Here is a 19,839-nt window from a genome sequence, read left to right on the forward strand (position 1 = left end):
TTGCGGCAACTCCGTGGTCTTTGTTTGGACCCCAGGTCATGTCGGCATCCCGGGCAATGAGCGGGTTGACACGCTGGCTAAACAGGCAGTGAGTTCACCGGCTCTGGAACTCGGCCTTATGGAGTGTGATCTCCTGTCGCGGAACTCGGCCTTATGGAGTGTGATCTCCTGTCGCTTTTGCGCCAGAAAGTGCTTGGTGCCTGGGGTGACGAGTGGCGCACCCTGCCCACACCCAACAAACTTCGGGCGGTGAAGGAGACGACCCGTGTGTGGCGGGCCTCTCGGAAGGACTCTGTCGTCCTCTGCAGGCTGCGCGTTGGCCACACGTGGCTGACGCACGGCCATTTGTTGCGCCGGGAGGACCCACCGCTATGTCGCTGCGGGGCAGCTCTGACGGTGGTCCACATTTTGGTGGACTGCCCGCTTTTAACAGGACTCAGGCAGACGTTTGCGCTGCCTGATACCCTCCCTGCCCTTTTATGTGATGACGATGCTATGGCGGACCTCGTGTTGAGTTTTATTCGGGCAGGGGGTTTTTATCGTATGATTTGAGAGTTTGTCCTTTTATTTCCTGTATTGACTTGGGCCTTTGGCCTGTGGTTTTAAACTGTGGGTTTTAATGTCATTTGGTGGTTGGCTTTTCCTTATTTTCATGGTCGGCCAACCACCTTCACACTCGGTGCGATTTTAGTTCCGTTTGTCTGGTCTTTGTCTGCCTTTCTTGTATTGTGTCGTCCCTTCTCTCAGTTCTCCGTTTTTAATGACTGACAGTTTTTATTTCGTGTGATTTTATCGTGGAACAAGGGACCGATGACCTTAGCAGTCTGGTCCCTTCAATCCCACACCCAACCAACCAACCTCTCGCCTCCCCCCCCCCCCCGTCTCTCCTCTCGCCCCCCCGTCTCTCCTCTCGCCCCCCCGTCTCTCCTCTCGCCCCCCCGTCTCTCCTCTCGCCCCCCCGTCTCTCCTCTCGCCCCCCCGTCTCTCCTCTCGCCCCCCGTCTCTCCTCTCGCCCCCCCGTCTCTCCTCTCGCCCCCCCGTCTCTCCTCTCGCCCCCCGTCTCTCCTCTCGCCCCCCCGTCTCTCCTCTCGCCCCCCCGTCTCTCCTCTCGCCCCCCCGTCTCTCCTCTCGCCCCCCCGTCTCTCCTCTCGCCCCCCCGTCTCTCCTCTCGCCCCCCCGTCTCTCCTCTCGCCCCCCCGTCTCTCCTCTCGCCCCCCCGTCTCTCCTCTCGCCCCCCCGTCTCTCCTCTCGCCCCCCCGTCTCTCCTCTCGCCCCCCCGTCTCTCCTCTCGCCCCCCGTCTCTCCTCTCGCCCCCCCGTCTCTCCTCTCGCCCCCCCGTCTCTCCTCTCGCCCCCCCGTCTCTCCTCTCGCCCCCCCGTCTCTCCTCTCGCCCCCCCCCCGTCTCTCCTCTCGCCCCCCCGTCTCTCCTCTCGCCCCCCCCGTCTCTCCTCTCGCCCCCCCGTCTCTCCTCTCGCCCCCCGTCTCTCCTCTCTGCCCCCCCGTCTCTCCTCTCTTCCCCCCCGTCTCTCCTCTCTTCCCCCCCCGTCTCTCCTCTCTTCCCCCCCGTCTCTCCTCTCTTCCCCCCCCGTCTCTCCTCTCTTCCCCCCCCGTCTCTCCTCTCTTCCCCCCCCCCGTCTCTCCTCTCTTCCCCCCCCCGTCTCTCCTCTCTTCCCCCCCCCCGTCTCTCCTCTCTTCCCCCCCCGTCTCTCCTCTCTTCCCCCCCGTCTCTCCTCTCTTCCCCCCCGTCTCTCCTCTCTTCCCCCCCGTCTCTCCTCTCTTCCCCCCCGTCTCTCCTCTCTTCCCCCCTACTTCTTCCCTCTTCCCCCCTACCTCTTCCCTCTCCCCCCCTACCTCTTCCCTCTCCCCCCTACCTCTTCCCTCTCCCCCCTACCTCTTCCCTCTCCCCCCCTACCTCTTCCCTCTCCCCCCCTACCTCTTCCCTCTCCCCCCTACCTCTTCCCTCTCCCCCCCTACCTCTTCCCTCTCCCCCCCTACCTCTTCCCTCTCCCCCCCCTACCTCTTCCCTCTCCCCTCCTACCTCTTCCCTCTCCCCTCCTACCTCTTCCCTCTCCCCCCTACCTCTTCCCTCTCCCCCCTACCTCTCCCCTCTTCCCCTTACTTGTCTCCCCCTCTCTTCCCCCCCTTGGTCTCCCTCTCTACCCCCCTCTACTCCTCTCCCTCTCCAGCCTCTCTCCCTCCCTTCCCCTGCCACCTCTTATCCCCTCACCCTTCCCCTCCATCTCGCATTTGCACTACTCCCCCACTCCTTTACTCGTTTGCTTCTCTCCCTTCTTCCCCTCTCCATTCCTCCTCTACCCCTCTCCATTCCTCCTCTACCCCTCTCCATTCCTCCTCTACCCCTCTCCATTCCTCCTCTACCCCTCTCCATTCCTCCTCTACCCCTCTGCATTCCTCCTCTACCCCTCTGCATTCCTCCTCTACCCCTCTGCATTCCTCCTCTACCCCTCTGCATTCCTCCTCTACCCCTCTCCTCTCCCCCTCTCCATTCCCCCTTCCACCTCTCCCTTCCTCCCCTGCCCTCCTCTCCCTCGCTACCTTGCTCCTCTGCCCTCCTCTCCCTCGCTACCTTGCTCCTCTGCCCTCCTCTCCCTCGCTACCTTGCTCCTCTGCCCTCCTCTCCCTCCCTACCTTGCTCCTCTGCCCTCCTCTCCCTCCCTACCTTGCTCCTCTGCCCTCCTCTCCCTCGCTACCTCGCTACCTCGCTCCTCCTGCCCTCCTCTCCCTCGCTCCTCCTGCCCTCCTCTCCCTCGCTCCTCCTGCCCTCCTCTCCCTCGCTCCTCCTGCCCTCCTCTCCCTCGCTCCTCCTGCCCTCCTCTCCACCTCTCCCTCGCTCCTCCTGCCCTCCTCTCCACCTCTCCCTCGCTCCTCCTGCCCTCCTCTCCACCTCTCCCTCGCTCCTCCTGCCCTCCTCCTCTTCCCCCTCCTCCCTCGCTCCTCCTGCCCTCCTCCTCTTCCCCCTCCTCCCTCGCTCCTCCTGCCCTCCTCCTCTTCCCCCTCCTCCCTCCTCCTCTTCTTTCCTGCTCTGCAAAGGGGGGGAAGAGGGGCAGAGGGGGAAAGCGGGGCAGAGGGGGGAAAGAGGGGCAGATAGGGGGGAAGAGAGGAGCGATAGGTTTGAAGAGAGAGCCCCTCTTTCCCCCCCCTCTGCCCCTCTTTCCCCCCTCTCCCTTCTTTCCCCCCTTTGCCCCTCTTTTCCCCCTCTATTAGTTAAATGAGCTATCCCCTGAATGTTATTGCTTCGCTTTTGAGCTATAGAGTTGTGTGATGATGGGACTCTAAGAGCAGTCGGTAGTGACCGATAATAAGCCATTTCCAAAAAGCTGCCATGGCACGCCTCTTTCCAACCATACAGATAGGTTGAGGTCTTCCTTACTCATCTTTCTGTCTACTGCCCTATGATGCCTGGCTTATTGCACCAGCGAGAGGACACTCTAACATGGTGTTTAAGATGCGCAAATCACATTGTGTTTTATTTTCAGACAAAACGTTGTCATCTTATTGGCCACCAGATTTGGCATCTATTTTAGCTGACAATCGAAGCTATGCTGTACGACTATAAAATCATGTGACGTGTTCCCTAAAATTTTAGGGCGATGTTTTAATGTATTATCAGAGCAGCTGACTCATCCATGCTTTTCGTAAGTGATCAGCCAGCACATACTGCTGTGAACCTATTTTAGTTTTCTTTTACAGTTTTAGAACATCTGAACAGCTTTAATGCTATCTTGCATTATATGAGCTGGTGTGATAATGCAGTTGACCATGGGTGAGAGAGAATGTGATTTTATTTCAGATTGATTTGTATCTATTTTCTCCATTTTAACCACATTCGTAATGGTGCTGGTAACCCGTCATCGAGTGCCCTTAACAAACACACACACACACACACACACACACACACACACACACACACACACACACACACACACACACACACACACACACACACACCACATGTTTTTGTGGCTTCTCAACAGATATCTGTCCCCAGCAGTTGGCAGCTACGGTATGTCTGTCAGTATCATAGTCACACAAGCCCGCCCACATTGGCAAAGTCCATGGTTTGTGGGGGAGCACACAGTATTCATATTGCATGGTTATGTATACTAAATACTTAGTTTTCTTTATCTGCATTGGTCCAGAAGATACTAGCAGTCCTGTCTGGAATTCAGTATGATTTGGAAGATATCTAAGTGCAATACACCACCCGCTACACTGTAAGCTACAGGTTGCAGTGTTTTAGATAGCTATCTGAGTCTGCTCTTACGGGTGTTGGTGGCTGCACACTGCCAGAGGCAGAACTTGGTTTGTGCATGGAACACCCTGTTTTTACCTTTAAACTGATAAAGCTGTTCACAACATATAGCATGGTTTGAAAATAGTAATGCTGTATTAGACATGGTCCTGATGTAGGTGATATACCCTTCCCCTCTTCTGTCCTGTGAAGTTATTTAACCAGTCAGTTGTTAATGTGCACTCTGAACCAGAATACGGTTTTGGAATTAAAAAATCATCACCCAGTTTGAAAAAATTTGTAAGTGGCAAAAAAGGGGGAAAAAAAGAGGATTGGCTGGTGAGTGATCCTGGCACAGTTAATTTGTTGTGCGGCTCTTAATCACTGAGCCACTCTTGAACAGACAAGAATGAAAATGTCAGTTTTCCCCTGTTGCTCTTTGTTTTCATTTTTTTCTGTAGTCTCATTGGTGATTTTAGTGGTAGTCTGTTTCAGCTGGGTACGTTGTATATCCATGTACTAAGCTGCAGCCTACAAGTGGAAGCAGCTGAAATCTGATAAAAGGATGTCATTTGTCCATGTTAGACTGTAATTTTGATATTTTTTCCCAAATTGTACGTGTTTTAATGTAAAGGTTCTGGCACTATTCGTTCCTTTGAAAGGAATTGTTATTAAACTTTACTTCTCTGCTGTATGTACTCTGTAAAAATTTTGTAATTAACTACTATTATTGTCACTGCTGGGAGGATTTAGATTTTTTGTGGCCTCTAGTAAGGCAAATGCCAGTGTGATCCATGTAAAGAAGACAGAAAACTTCATTTATGCATCCTGGTGCCTTTGTCTCAGATAACCTTGTTGACATGATTTTAAACCCTTTTTTCCCCTCCCGGTTACTATTTTCTCTGTTACCAGGAAAGTTTAACAGAAGATTGTTAAATATAACTATTATTTTTAGGTATTGCTAGTTCATGTGAGAAATTGTTACAGAAAATGTTATTGGTAGGAAGTGTTATATCTAAATCAGATACAGTGCTTTTTAGTTCACTATGTGGTTCAAAGACATAATTATATTTTGGGGCTAGATATTGAATACTTATGTTTGTTGTGGGTGGATCAATGTGCCAGGAGAGCTAATTGACTTTCTTCTTTTGTTACATTTCCATACTTGACCAGTCCGATTTTTGCAGTTTTGACTTATAACTGTGCTAAGACTGTAATTGAAAACTCCAGAAACTGCTTCATTTGTGGAAGAAGGTCAGCAGGTCTGCTGTAGCCATGGCTTCTTTAAGCATGGTTAAAATGCCCACATTCTTTTTTCACAGCCTATATATTTCATTTCTGTTGAAATTTTTATTTTACATATGATGGAAACTATTTATTTATTCTGTGAGTACTCTTGACATACAAATTGCTAGCTAGCATTCCTATGGAGAATCTTTTGTATTGCATTTGATGTGAGCTTAAATGTTACAATGTTGTCTTTTATGTGGAATTAAAGTGTGTCATAAATTTTTTTCAGAAAAATGTGTGGAATGCAACAGATTTGCTGAAGTGTCATGTTACCAGTGTGATGCTTTGTACTGCAGTGGTTGTTTCACCAAGGTAAGTTCGTCTGTTGTGTCACTAAAAAGCTTGATATTTTAATTTTATTGTAGTAATTCTTGATAATATAACATGTTCAGACGTGATTCAGCCACATTGTATGATTCTGCTAAGATTGCATGAAGTGCAAATGGAAAATCCTAGTGTCACCAACAACACAATGTATTTTCTTAAAATTTTAAAAGTTTTATCCATATCTTCTTTAATGGCATACATTAGCAAAATATTTCAAATGCGTGACACTGGTGTTTCCAATTTTCTAAAACTACTCATGTTGATGGTGAACATTTATATTCAGGGCTGGAATATAGGGTCAAGTATACCGACCACAGCTATTGCTTTGGATTGACTTTTCTCTCTAAACTAGAGAAACTGCAACCTTTGAACTTGAGGCTCCATTCATAAGTATTCATACTCTTGTTTCTGAAAACTCTGTTTCATATCTCAAAATGCTCTTCCATATTTGTGTAATTCGAAACGAATATCAAAATATCTGTGGTACAAATCTTGCAAAGTTTGGTAGTAAACATGTGGGATGTAAATATTTTGGATTATATATAGTAGCATATGGATTTGTTTCAATAACTTTATACATCTAGTGCTTACAATTAGTTGCTGATTGGACTACTACATAGATGTGAAATGGGGCCCATTACTCAGATAGTTTCCCTTAGTATTGAGTAAATTCCTGCTTCGACATTGCCAGTTCCCCAGCTGGAAGTGAATGCCACTGAGATGCCACATTACTCACCACAAAGAGAGAAACAAATGGTAACTAAGTTTGCAGGCTTCCGCAGACAGTGCCATTTAGAATAAAATCAGTTTCGTTATTGCGCTGTGCATTCCCTCCCTACATCCTAAAGTTGTGTTCCATCACCCACCCATCCAATATGCCACTCCCAGTTTAGACTCCCTTGCCACAGAATCATATCCCTGGGAAGACGGATACAAGACCACCCCACCCACCCAGCACTTACTGTTTCAGTCCTGTCACATTCTTGTTCTGCCGTAACAGAGGCTGGGCCACCTGTGGAAGCTGCCTTGTCATATTCAAGCTTGCTGCAATCATTTCTCAGTTTTTTTTATTGGTATAACTACCAACCAGCTGTCCACCAGGCTGAATGGCCACTGTCAAACTGTCGCCAAGAGCAAAGTGGGACCCTGTGGCACAACATGAAGCATGAACATAACATGCTAGATTTCAGTGGCTGCTCCTGTTTGCTGCAGAATCATTGAACATACGCTCAATTCGAATATGATAAACTTGCTTGAGACTAAGAAGCTTATGCCCATGAATCAGCATGGTTTTGGAAAGCATCACTTATGTGAAACTCAGCTTGCCCTTTTCTTCTATGATATACTGAGAACTCTTGATGGAGGGCAACAGGCAGATTCCATATTACTAAATTTCTAGAAAGCATTTGACACGGTGCCCCATTGCAGGTTTTTAATGAAGGTATGAGCGTATGGAATAAGTTCACAGATATAAGTACTTGAAGACTTCTTAAATAATAGAATCCAGTATGGTATCCTCGACGGTAAGTGTTAATCAGAGACGAGGTTTTCATCAGTAGTGCTCCAGGGAAGTGTGATAAGAACACTGTTGTTCTTTATATACGTAAATGATTTGACAGACAGGGTTGGTTGCACACTGTGGTTGTTTGCTGATGATACCATGATGTATGGGAAGGTGTCGAAGTTGAGTTACTGTAGAAAGATACAAGACAACTTGGACAAAATTTTCAGTTGGTATGATGAATGGCAGCTAGCCCGAAATATGGAGAAATGTAAGTTAATGCAGATGAGTAGAACGAGCAAGCCTGTAAAGTTTGAATACAGTATTACTGGTGACCTACGTGACACAGTCAAGTCATTTAAAATATCTAAGTGTTAACATTGCAAAGCAATATGAGGTGGAATGAGCATGTGAGAGCTGTGCTAAGGAAGGTGAGTGACCGACCTCGGTTATTGGGATAATTTTAGGAAAGAATGATTAATCTGTAAAGGAGACAATGTGTAGGATGCTGCTGTGACCTGTTCTTGAATATTGCTCCAATGTTTGGGGTCCGTACAAGGTTGGATTGAAGGAAGATGTCGAAGCAATTTAGAAGTGGGCTGCTAGATTTGTTACCAGAAGGTTGCAACGACAATAGAGTGTTATGGAGATGCTTCGTGAATTCAAATGGGAATCCCTGGAGGGAAGGTAGTGTTCTTTTCGAGCAACACTATTGAGAAATTTAGAGAATCGACATTTTAAGCTGAGTGATAAACAATGCTATTGCCACCAACATACATTGCGTGTAAGGGCCATGAAGATAAGATACAAGAAGTTAGGACGTGTACAGAGGCTGGGGATCTTCTCCTCCACCACAAGCTTTTCTGAAATGTACAGATGGAAGTTATCCTTGACACACATTCTCTGCTCCAAATCTCTCCCCCCCCCCCCTTTTCAAACTACAGTATCCTAGTTCCCGCATGCTTCACCCAACTGTTTCTGCCCCCTTTGTATCATCACCTCCTCCCATCTCCCTCATTATGCACTGTTCGTTGCCCTAGTCCCACCTGTCTGTTCCCCTTCACCGCTCCTCTCCTCTCTGCTCCCCTTTTTCACCCCATCTTCCTTCCCCACAGCCGCATGATGTTATGCCTGGCAGCCTTGCAACCTCTAGTTTCATTCTGGCCAGAGCAGTATTGGCGCACACACGTACGCACGCGCACGCACGCACGCACACACACACACACACACACACACACACACACACACACACACACACACACACACACACACACACACACACAAGGAGAAAGGGGGGGGGGGGAGTGGATAAAGAGAGCTAAGACTCAGGAAAAGGTAGGGTGAAAGGAGTTTGAGAGCTGGGAAGGAGAGACAGCAAGGGAATAAGATAGGTTTCTTGCCATCAGTGAACCCACCTTGGCTTAGGCAGACATAGTGAAAGAGCAGAAGGAAAAGTGTGTGTGGGGGGGGGGGGGGGGGGGGCGGAGGCAAGGGTTCAACAGTAGAAGTGGATATGGTACGAATTGAGAAATTGAAGAATTTGTTATAAGAACAGTCCCCTTATAGTAGCATAATTGTCTTTCAACCTCTCAACGCTTTAACTGTGAAATGAGAGTTTATCTGTATACTTTCCATTATTTGTATTCTACCAACGGTGACCCAGTATTGTAATGACGTCAGTAGGTTGGAGAATTCTATGACGTGTTGGGCAAATGTATGTCATTCTTCACCTTTTTTTCAACACAATTCTTATGTAAGAATTGACAGTGATGTAACACATGCTACCAATTTACCACATGTTAAGGCTTTGATTACCTTATTTGCTGCGACAAGTAATACATAGAGGCATATTGACTGTTTTGGAAGATCAGTGTCATTTTTATGAGAACTAGATTGTATAATCTAACTGACTATGGTAAAATCGACACTTCAGTATTTTATGCCTTTATAGCTGTAAAATATGTTTTTAAATACCACCTTCTTGTCATGTATTTTGTTTGTGCATTGTCTCTGATGGGTTATTCTTCACAGAATAAATGTGTTCCCCTTACTTTCGGAACTATATTTTTGTAGGACCAGTGGAAGTTATTCAGCCTTTTGAATTTGCCCGACGTTTATCGTGGAGTACTTAGTATTTGGGACAGATTTGTTATGCCACTATGGTTCCTTTTAATCACAATATTTTGCACATTTCCAAGTGATAACCTTTGTTTCTCACACTGTGAATGTACAGTAGCAAAATTATGTAATATTTGTGTGTTCTGATAAAATTAAGCATGTAAGAGCTCATGGGCATAATATCATTTGCAGATATTCAGATGAATATTGTGATTCTTTAATCTTACTTTACTAGTTTAAATACAAATTGCCAGGAAATACTATGAACAGTATTGCCTCTTGTCCAGAATGTACAGTATATCCGCTAAAGCTATCTCCAGCCGCATAGGAGGGAAAGAAGAAGAAGCCAGGTAAAGAAACAAGCTGGCACTAGAAGTGAATATAGCACAGTGGACAATTTCCAAGCCTTGAATAGAATTATGGAATAGAGGAATGGATATGAATTACCACCTTGCTTTTAGTTCACAGATTTTAAGAATGCATTTGACGTTGTTTCAATAAAATTTGTACTGACAGCTGTGTTCCCTTACTTTACTGTATTGAATATTAGAAACAAACTACCACATGGGATAACTATATTAAAAACAAAGATTCCAAGACTTACCAAGCGGGAAAGTGCCGGTAGACAGGCACAATAAAATAACACACAAACACACACAAAATTTCTAGCTTTCGCAGGTGCAGGTGGAAAACCTGTCCTATGCACCCTCCCACCACCTCCTACTCCAGTCCTGTAACCCGGAAGGTGTACACGATCAAAGGCAGAGCCACGTGTGAAAGCACCCACGAGATTTACCAACTGACCTGCCAACACTGTGACGCTTTCTTTGTGGGAATGACCAGCAACAAACTGTCCATTCACATGAATGGACACAGGCAGACAGTGTTTGTTAGTAATGAGGATCACCCTGTGGCTAAACATTCCTTGGTGCACGGCCAGCACATCTTGGCACAGTTTTACACCGTCCGAGTTATCTGGATACTTCCCACCAACACCAACCTATCCGAACTCCGGAGATGGGAACTTGCCCTTCAATATATCCTCTCTTCTCGTTATCCACCAGGCCTCAATCTCCGCTAATTTCAAGTTGTCGCCACTCATACCTCACCTGTCTTTCAACAACATCTTTGCCTCCACACTTCCGCCTGGACTTACATCTATGCCCTCACTCTTTGCCGTTAAATATGTCTGCTTGTGTGTGTGTGTGTGTGTGTGTGTGTGTGTGTGTGTGTGTGTGTGGAATGACTCCGTACACTCTCCCTTAAAATCCACATCCTTTCATCTTTCCTTTTTCTGTTCCTTCCCTCTTACCTGACGAAGCAGCCACCGGTTACGAAAGCTTGAAATTATGTGTGTGTGTGTTTGTTTTATTCATTGTGCCTATCTACCGGCACTTTCCCACTTGGTAAGTCTTGGAATCTTTGTTTTGAAAGAAACTTCCACATGGGAAAAATATATTGAGAACAAAGATTCCAAGAGTTACCAAGCGGGAAAGCGCCAGCAGTCAGGCACAATGAACAAAACACACAAACACACACACACAGAATTACTAGCTTTCGCAACCGATGGTTGCTTCTTCAGGAAGGAGAGGGAAAGACGAAAGGATGTGGGTTTTAAGGGAGAGGGTAAGGAGTCATTCCAATCCTGGGAGTGGAAAGACTTCCCTTAGGGGGAAAAAAAGGACAGGTGTACACTCGCGCGCGCGCGCGCGCACACACACACACACACACACACACACACACACACACACACACACACAATCCATCCATCCATCCGCACATACACAGACACAAGCGGACATATTTAAAGGCAAAGAGTAAGGGCAGAGATGTCAGTCGAGGTGGAAGTAGAGAGGCAAAGAAGTTGTTGAAAGACAGGTGAGGTATGAGCGGCGGCAACTTGAAATTAGCGGAGGTTGAGGCCTGGCGGATATCGAGAAGAGAGGATATACTGAAGGGCGAATGCCCATCTCCGGAGTTCGGATAGGTTGGTGTTGGTGGGAAGTATCCAGATAACTCAGACGGTGTAACGCTGTGCCAAGACGTGCTGGCCGTGCACCAAGCCATGTTTAGCCACAGGGTGATCCTCATTACCAACAAACACTGTCTGCCTGTGTCCATTCATGCAAATGGACAGTTTGTTGCTGGTCATTCCCACATAGAAAGCGTCACAGTGGAGGCAGGTCAGTTGGTAAATCACGTGGGTGCTTTCACACGTGGCTCTCCCTTTGATCATGTACACCTTCCGGGTTACAGGACTGGAGTAGGTGGTGGTGGAAGGGTGCATAGGACAGGTTTTACACCGGGGGCGGTTGCAAGGGTAGGAGCCAGAGGGTAGGGAAGGTGGTTTGGGGATTTCATAGGGATGAATCAAGAGGTTACGAAGGTTAGGTGGACGGCGGAAAGACACTCTTGGTGGAGTGGGGAGGATTTCATGAAGGATGGATCCCTTTCTGGGGCAGGATTTTAGGAAGTCGTATCCCTGCTGGAGAGCCACAGTCCCGGGAAGTATTCTGTCACAAGTGGGGCACTTTTGGGGTTCTTCTGTGTGAGGTTCTGGGTTTGAGGGGATGAGGAAGTGGCTCTGGTTATCTGCTTCTGTACCAGGTCGGGAGGGTAGTTGCGGGATGCGAAAGCTGTTTTCAGGTTGTTGGTGTAATGGTCGAGGGATTCAGGACTGGAGCAGATTCGTTTGCCACGAAGGCCTAGGCTGTAGGGAAGGGACCGTTTGATATGGAATGGGTGGCAGCTGTCGTAATGGAGGTACTGTTACTTGTTGGTGGGTTTGATGTGGACGGATGTGTGAAGTTGGCCATTGGACAGATGGAGGTCAACGTCTAGGAAAGTGGCATGGGATTTGGAGTAGGACCAAAGGAGTTGAGGTTGGAGAGGAAATTCTGGAATTGTTCTTCACTGTGAGTCCAGATCATGAAGATGTCATCAATAAATCTGTACCAAACTTTGGGTTGGCAGGCTTGGGTGACCAAGAAGGCTTCCTCTAAGCGACCCATAAATAGGTTGGCATACGAGGGGGCCATCCTGGTACCCATGGCTGTTCCCTTTAATTGTTGGTATGTCTGGCCTTCAAAAGTGAAGAAGTTGTGGGTCAGGATGAAGCTGGCTAAGGTGATGAGGAAAGAGGATTTAGGTAGGGTGGCAGGTGATCGGCGTGAAAGGAAGTGCTCCATTGCAGCGAGGCCTTGGACGTGCGGGATATTCGTGTATAGGGAAGTGGCATCAATGGTTACAAGGATGGTTTCCGGGGGTAACAGACTGGGTACGGATTCCAGGCGTTCGAGAAAGTGGTTGGTGTCTTTGATGAAAGATGGGAGACTGCATGTAATGGGTTGAAGGTGTTGATCCATGTAGGCAGAGATACGTTCTGTGGGGGCTTGGTAACCAGCTAGAATGGGGCGGCCAGGATGTTTGGGTTTGTGAATTTTAGGAAGTAGGTAGAAGGTAGGAGTGCGAGGTGTCGGTGGGGTCAGGAGTTTGATGGAATCAGGTGAAAGGTTTTGTAGGGGGCCTAAGGTTCTGAGGATTCCTTGAAGCTCCGCCTGGACATCAGGAATGGGATTACCTTGCCAAACTTTGTATGTAGAGTTGTCTGAAAGCTGACGCAGTCCCTCAGCCACATACTCCCGACGATCAAGTACCGCGGTCATGGAACCCTTGTCAGCCGGAAGAATGATGATGGATCGGTCAGCTTTCAGATCACGGATAGCCTGGGCTTTGGCTGTGGTGATGTTGGGAGTAGGATTAAGGTTTTTCAAGAAAGATTGAGAGGCAAGGCTGGAAGTGAGAAATTCCTGGAAGGTTTGGAGAGGGTGATTTTGAGGAAGAGGAGGTGGGTCCCGCTGTGATGGAGGACGGAAATGTTGCAGGCAGGGTTCAATTTGGATAGTGTCTTGGGGTGTTGGATCATTAGGAGTGGGATCAGGATTATTTTTCTTCGTGCAAAGTGATATTTCCAGCAGAGACTAAGAGTGTAGGACAGTAAATCTTTGACAAGGGCAGTTTGGTTGATCCTGGGAGTGGGGCTGAAGGTGAGGCTTTTGGATAGGACAGAGGTTTCGGATTGGGAGAGGGATTTGGAGGAAAGGTTAACTACTGAATTGGGGTGTTGTGGTTCCAGATTGTGTTGACTAGAATTTTGAGGTGTTGGGGGGGAGTGGAGCTGGAAGTGGGAGATTGAGTAGATGGGAGAGACTGGGTCTGTGTGCAATGAGAGAAGGTTGAGGTTTGTTGGAAAGGTTGTGGAGGGTGAGTGAGTTGCCTTTCCGGAGGCAAGACATTTCCAGGGGCAGATGTGGACTCAGACCAAAAAATTTTGGTTATGAACTGTAGACTAAAACTGAACTGCAAAAAGGTAGTAGTTGAAAGAGATGGGGCCTGGATAAACTGAAAGAAACAAAGTTGTAGAGAGTTTCAGGGAGAGCATTAGGAAACGATTGACAAGAATGGGGGAAAGATATACAGTAGAAGAAGAATGGGTAATATTGGGAGATGAAATAATGAATGAATGAAGGCAGCAGAGGATCAAGTAGGTAAAAAGACAAGGGCTAGTAGAAATCCCGGGGGTAACAGAAGAAATATTGAATGTAATTAATGAAAGAAGAAAATATAAAAATGCAGTAAATGAAGCAGGCAAAAAGGAATACAAACATCTCAAAAATGAGATTGACGGGAAGTGCAACATGACTAAGCAGGGATGGCTAGGGGCAAATGTAAGTATGTAGAGGCATATATCACTAGGGATAAGAAAGATCCTGCCTACAGGAAAATTAAAGAGAACCACTTGTGTGAATATCAAGAGCTCAGATGAAAAACCAGTTCTAAGCAAAGAAGGGAAAGCAGAAAGGTGGAGTGTGTACATAGAGGGTCTGTACAAGGGCGATGTACTGGAGAGCAATATTGAGGAAACAGAAGAGGAAATAAATGAAGATGAAATGAGAGATATGATACTGCGAGACAAGTTTGACACAGCACTGATAGGCCTGAATCGAAACAAGGCCCCAGGAGTAGACAACATTTCATTAGAACTACTGATAGCCATGGGAGAGGCAGCCCTGAAAAAACTCTTCCATCTGGCGAGGAAAATGTATGAGACAGGCGAAATACGCTCAGACTTCAAGAGGAATATAATAATTCCAATCCCAAAGAAAGCAGGTGTGAAAATTACCAAACTATCAGTTTAATAAGCCACAGCTGCAAAATACTAACACAAATTATGTACAGAAGAATGGAAGAAATTGGTCTAAGCCAACCTTGAGGAAGATCAGTTTGGAGTCCGCAGAAATGTTGGAACACCTGACCCTACAACTTATCTTGGAAGATAGATTAAGGAAAGCAAACCTACGTTTCTAGCATTTGTAGACTTAGAGAAAGCTTTTGACAGTGTTGACTGGAATATTCTTTTTCAAATTCTGAAGGAGACAGGTGCCAAATGCAGGTAATGAAAGCCTATTTACCATTTGTACAGAAACCAGATGGCAGTTGTAAGATTGAAGGGGCGTGAAAGAGAAGAAGTGTTGGAGAAGGGAGTGAGGCAGGGTTGTAGCCTATCCCCGCTGTTATTCAATCTGTATATTGAGCAAGCATTGAGGGGAAACAAAAGAAAAATTTGGAGTACGAATTAAAATCCATGGAGAAGAAATAAAAACTGTGAGGTTTGCCAGTGAGATTGTAATTATGTCAGACACAGCAAAGGACCTGGAAGAGCAGTTGAATGGAATGGACAGTGTCTTGAAAGGAGGATATAAGATGATCATCAACAAAAACAAAACGAGGATAATGGAATGTAGTCGAATTAAATAAGGTGATGCTGAGGGTATTAGATTAGGAAATGAGCCACTTACAGTAGTAAATGAGTTTTGCTATTTGGGGAGCAAAATAACTGATGATGTAGGATGTAAAATGTAGACTGGCAATGGCAAGGAAAGCTTTTCTAAAGAAGAGAAAGTTGTTAATATCGAGTATAGGTTTAAGTGTCAGGAAGTTTTTTCTGAAACTATTTGTATGGAGTAACGCCATTTATGGAGGTGAAACGTGGATGATAAATAATTTGAACAAGAGAATAGAAGCTTTAGAAATATGGTGCTACAGAAGAATGCTGAAGATTGGATGGGTAGATCACATAACTAATAAGGAGGTATTGAATAGAATTTGGGATAAGAAAAATTTGTGGTACAACCTGACTAGAAGAAGGGATCAGTTGGTAGGACATATTCTGAGGCATCAAGGGATCACCAATTTAGTATTGGAGGGAGGCATGGAGGGTAGAAATTTTAGAGGGAGACCAAGAGATGAATACACTAAGCAGGTTCAGAAGGTTGTAGGTTGCAGTAGGTACTTTGAGATGAAGCTTGCACAGGATAGGGTAGCATGGAGAGCTGCATCAAACCAGTCTCTGGACTGAAAACCACAACAGCAACAATATAACAGTTAAACAGCTGTCATTCGATTCTGCAAAGATTGAAAAATTCTGAATTGAAAGGGAAGTCGACAAGAAATTCCATACCACTTAATCTGCACTCAGCAGTCCTAGACGGAGATTTCAGGCCCTTAAACTGGAAAACCATAAAAGTAATACATTTTAATGAAACATTTCAGAACCACATTGGTTTTACAGATAACATAGTACTGGTTGCCTCTAGTGCACGTAAACTGTCCTTCATATGACAAGCTGTAAAGTGTCTGTAAAATCAATTACAACACGCCTAAGATAATATATAATCAAAACATTAAAAATAAAATAATACAAATTAACAATGAATTCTTAAAACCAGTTGCAGAGATTGTATGTGTAGAGCATTTGAATGAAGAATGGGTGATCAGCGGAAGAAATAAACAGAGAAGTGGTGGTGCCTCAGAGTGAATTGAATTTCCAAAACTAAGTTTCCAAATCCTCAGGGAACAGAAGTTTTCAGATATTGTGATTACCAGTTTAGTCTGTCAGTAGGACATGGACTTTAACTATAAAAACTATTCAAAAACTTGTGGGTGTCAGTCGGCAAGGGAGAACTGTATATCGAAAATTGCTGAGGAGGCAGAAAAACCAACAGATTTATCAGGAAACAGACGGTGAAGTGAGTAGTGTACTTATTAACTGCATTGAACACGAAATAGAGTTGGCCAGGGCCTGTAAGTAAGTGAACAGGTAGTGCATGAACAAAGAAGTATTTTTACTAGAGTCTTATATGTAACAAAAGACTCAGAAGATGGCATAAAGGAAAGTAGGTTATTGGCAGTAGGAAACAAGCGGAAGCACATGGGTTGTGTGTAGCTGAAGACTGTAATGGATGTAAAAGCATAGGGAAACCTGTAACAAGCAGTGAAAGTCAAATGTCTTACAATGATTTATGAGGAACAGATTTTATACAGAATGATGAGACACTAGATTGACATTTAATCTGAGTGCTGCCAATTGAGTTGAAACACATTCCAAAATCCAGAGCCAAACTTTTATTTTATAGGTGACGGTGCAGTAAGTGTCCTTGATAGATATAAATGTCTGCCAGTCATGAAATGAAATCTAAATTATATTCATTTTTTAGGTAATTACAGCTGTCAGACCTGATGCATGAACACAGAGTTTTGATATGATTGTGAAAGCCTAAGGCCATGTGAGCGGCAGAAGCAAGCAACTGCGCACGACAGCTTCAGGAGACAAAACACAGCTGCAGGTGTAGTTACGGAAGTGTCCTACGTGAGTGACATCTGGGTCGCTGTCTGTCTCCCGCTGCAACTGGTGACGTTCGAATTCAGGCATGTTTGAATTTTGTCGCTGCAGCACGAGGGACAGAGAGCGACAGCCACATGCCTTCTCGAGAAGAGCAGTGGAGCAGAAGCAACGGCAGCTATGAAAGACTTATCATCCGATTTTATGAAAACTATTTGGTGAAAAAATTTGATTCTTCCGCATCTTATAGATTGATATCCTTAAACGATAAACATCTCAATTTATTTTCGTAATTCATCATAGTTACCGTGCCACACAAAATTGAGTACATTGCTGCACAAATTTTTAAGAATTTGCCGAGGTAAAATCACATTGCGCAGACTTTCCATATAGTTGATTTGAGGCCATACATTATTGTGTATAAAATGTAACCAATATGTCTAAATTGTATTTAAAGTTGAGACCGTACTGATATCTCTCTTCATTCTTGAGATATTGGTCGTTATATCCAACCTTTCCTGCGTTTCGGGAATCAAATGGCTGTAAAAATAGTCATTTCTCATAAACTGTTTAAGATATGGAAATCATGATTTTTGGAAATGACAGCATGTAGAAGGGACTATTTCATCGTATGATTAACAATCAATACTTTTTGTAATATGATACTCAAAGTCAAGAACAGAAAATGAGGTGCACCAAACCTCTCCCTAATATTTTTTATTTCATACTTTTAGATAAATCATTACACAAATCGTTTGACTTTCTTTTCAAAAATCTTGTATGCTTTACTTTTACGGACTATTTAGATTAATTGAAGCGCTTGGCCTTAACACTAACTGCAGATAAATTACATTCGCAACATCAAATATCTGTAAAATTTCATGATTCATTGTAATTTATTAGGAATTCAGTGTGTGTGATAAACGGGGATAGGTGTGTAGATCAAGTTCTTTGGCAAGACCTTAAAAATGCACTTAGCAATGCAGTGTAAATAGTATACATAAAAATTAGTATACAGAATCGTAACTAAGTTCTTTGGCAAGACCGTAAAATTGTACTTAGCAAGACAGTGTAAACAGTATACATAAAAATAAATATACAGAATTGTGAGTGAGTCAGTTAAAACATAACCAGGACCAGGAATCGAACCTAGAACCTTCCCGATGCCCGCAATCACTATCTAGAATGCTACCACTACACCACAGCTACATTTTTGCTTAAACATTCAATCAGTATATTTGTGTGTATTTAGGGTTGTTAGTCATGTAGCCAGTCATTCTTCTGCATTTATTGGCTGTTTAAAGTTATTGATCATGTAAAAAACATTTGTATTTAATTTATTGATGAGATAGTCAAATGTTCCTCTGCTCATTCAAGTGTATTCGAAGAATTTGTCTGGTGATCTTTGTAGTTGATGATATTTATGGAATTCTCCATGGAGATTCCTCCCTTTGTAAATTTCATACACAGCATTCCATTTCGCTTTATTTGCTTAAGTAAACCTAATTTTGTAGCCTTACTCTCCAGCTACAGTATTCTACAGTTTAGGGGCACCGTTTTATAGAAACAGCTGGTTGGCTCTAAGCAACCATCTTGTAGCGCGACATGGTCGCTTGCACACAGCACATCCGAGCTTTTATCCCGATGCTGCTGCTTGTCGCTGGAGTGTCGCGTATCCAGAAGTTGCTTGCTGTCGGTCGCTTCTGTCGCTCATGTAGGACACGGCCTAAGTTGAGAGATTGATTTTAAGTGACTAGTTTTGACAGAAAATGTGAGATATTGTTTGGTTTATTTCTCCTGTCGTACTTTTTGCAATGGGATGGAATAAAAGTAATTGCTTTGAAGTAATGGGTGTTAACTTTTCAGTTGATCTGTGCCTCTTTCTTTGTTGTTCCAATCTAATGTTTGTAGAAAGTTCTGTACTCCACTGACCGAGTGCTTCGTAATGAAATTTTTGTTTTGGCATGGTGGGGAGAGACTGGAATTGTGGCAAAAATACAACATTGAAGGATTATTTGATTAAACAGAGAATTTGAAAAGTTTGCTGTTATACTTGTATTCCAGTGACATCAAGAATGTGTGTTCATGGGGTATCTACTTTTGATACTCTTGCCTGCACCACTCAAAGATAACTTTGAGGCAAATACTTATGTTTACTGCTAGAACAGTTTCCAAACATTACACTTCAGTAATTAGTTCTGCAGTGACATGTAAAGTTTAGTTCGTTGTTTATAGATATCTTAGTTAGATGTAACTCAGAGTAAGCTGCTTCCTGCCACTGCTGCTGAAGTGGTCGTCCCAGTCCATTTCATATGCTAACTGGATCTAGTTACGTGAATTCTATGACATAATCCAGGTACCAAGTCATTTTATAGTGGTTTATTAAAGACAAGCTGCACCACTTCTTGGTGGCAGCCCACTCCACATAACAGGCCACATAGCCATAATACCATAGTAAAACAATTACATTATTACACTGACGTGAAACACAGTGGTTGCGTCTGTGAATGGTCTCCAACTGCCCTTTTCTGAGCCTTCTGCTCCCCTATTTATATGTTCTTAACAATGTAGTTAAAAAAACTATACTGCAAATTTATAAAATCAACACTTAAAAGTTATTATGAAAACTATACACAAAACATTTTGTATTTTATGCTCAAACTGGTGTAA

The 19,839-nt window shown here is 44.7% G+C and overlaps 1 protein-coding gene across 4 annotated transcripts in view; it reads left to right on the plus strand.

The window, feature by feature from the left end:
* Window positions 1-19,839, plus strand: part of LOC126336827 (RING finger protein 17) — a 467,240-nt gene that overhangs the window by 20,940 nt on the left and 426,461 nt on the right. For all 4 annotated transcript variants that reach the window (XM_050000889.1, XM_050000891.1, XM_050000890.1 and 1 more), the window contains exon 3: window positions 5,772-5,854. In XM_050000889.1, the coding sequence (XP_049856846.1) occupies window positions 5,772-5,854 (83 nt within the window). The remainder of the gene's footprint in view (window positions 1-5,771; window positions 5,855-19,839) is intronic.

This window comes from Schistocerca gregaria, chromosome 2, assembly GCF_023897955.1.
Source record: "Schistocerca gregaria isolate iqSchGreg1 chromosome 2, iqSchGreg1.2, whole genome shotgun sequence".
Lineage (NCBI taxonomy): Eukaryota > Metazoa > Arthropoda > Insecta > Orthoptera > Acrididae > Schistocerca > Schistocerca gregaria.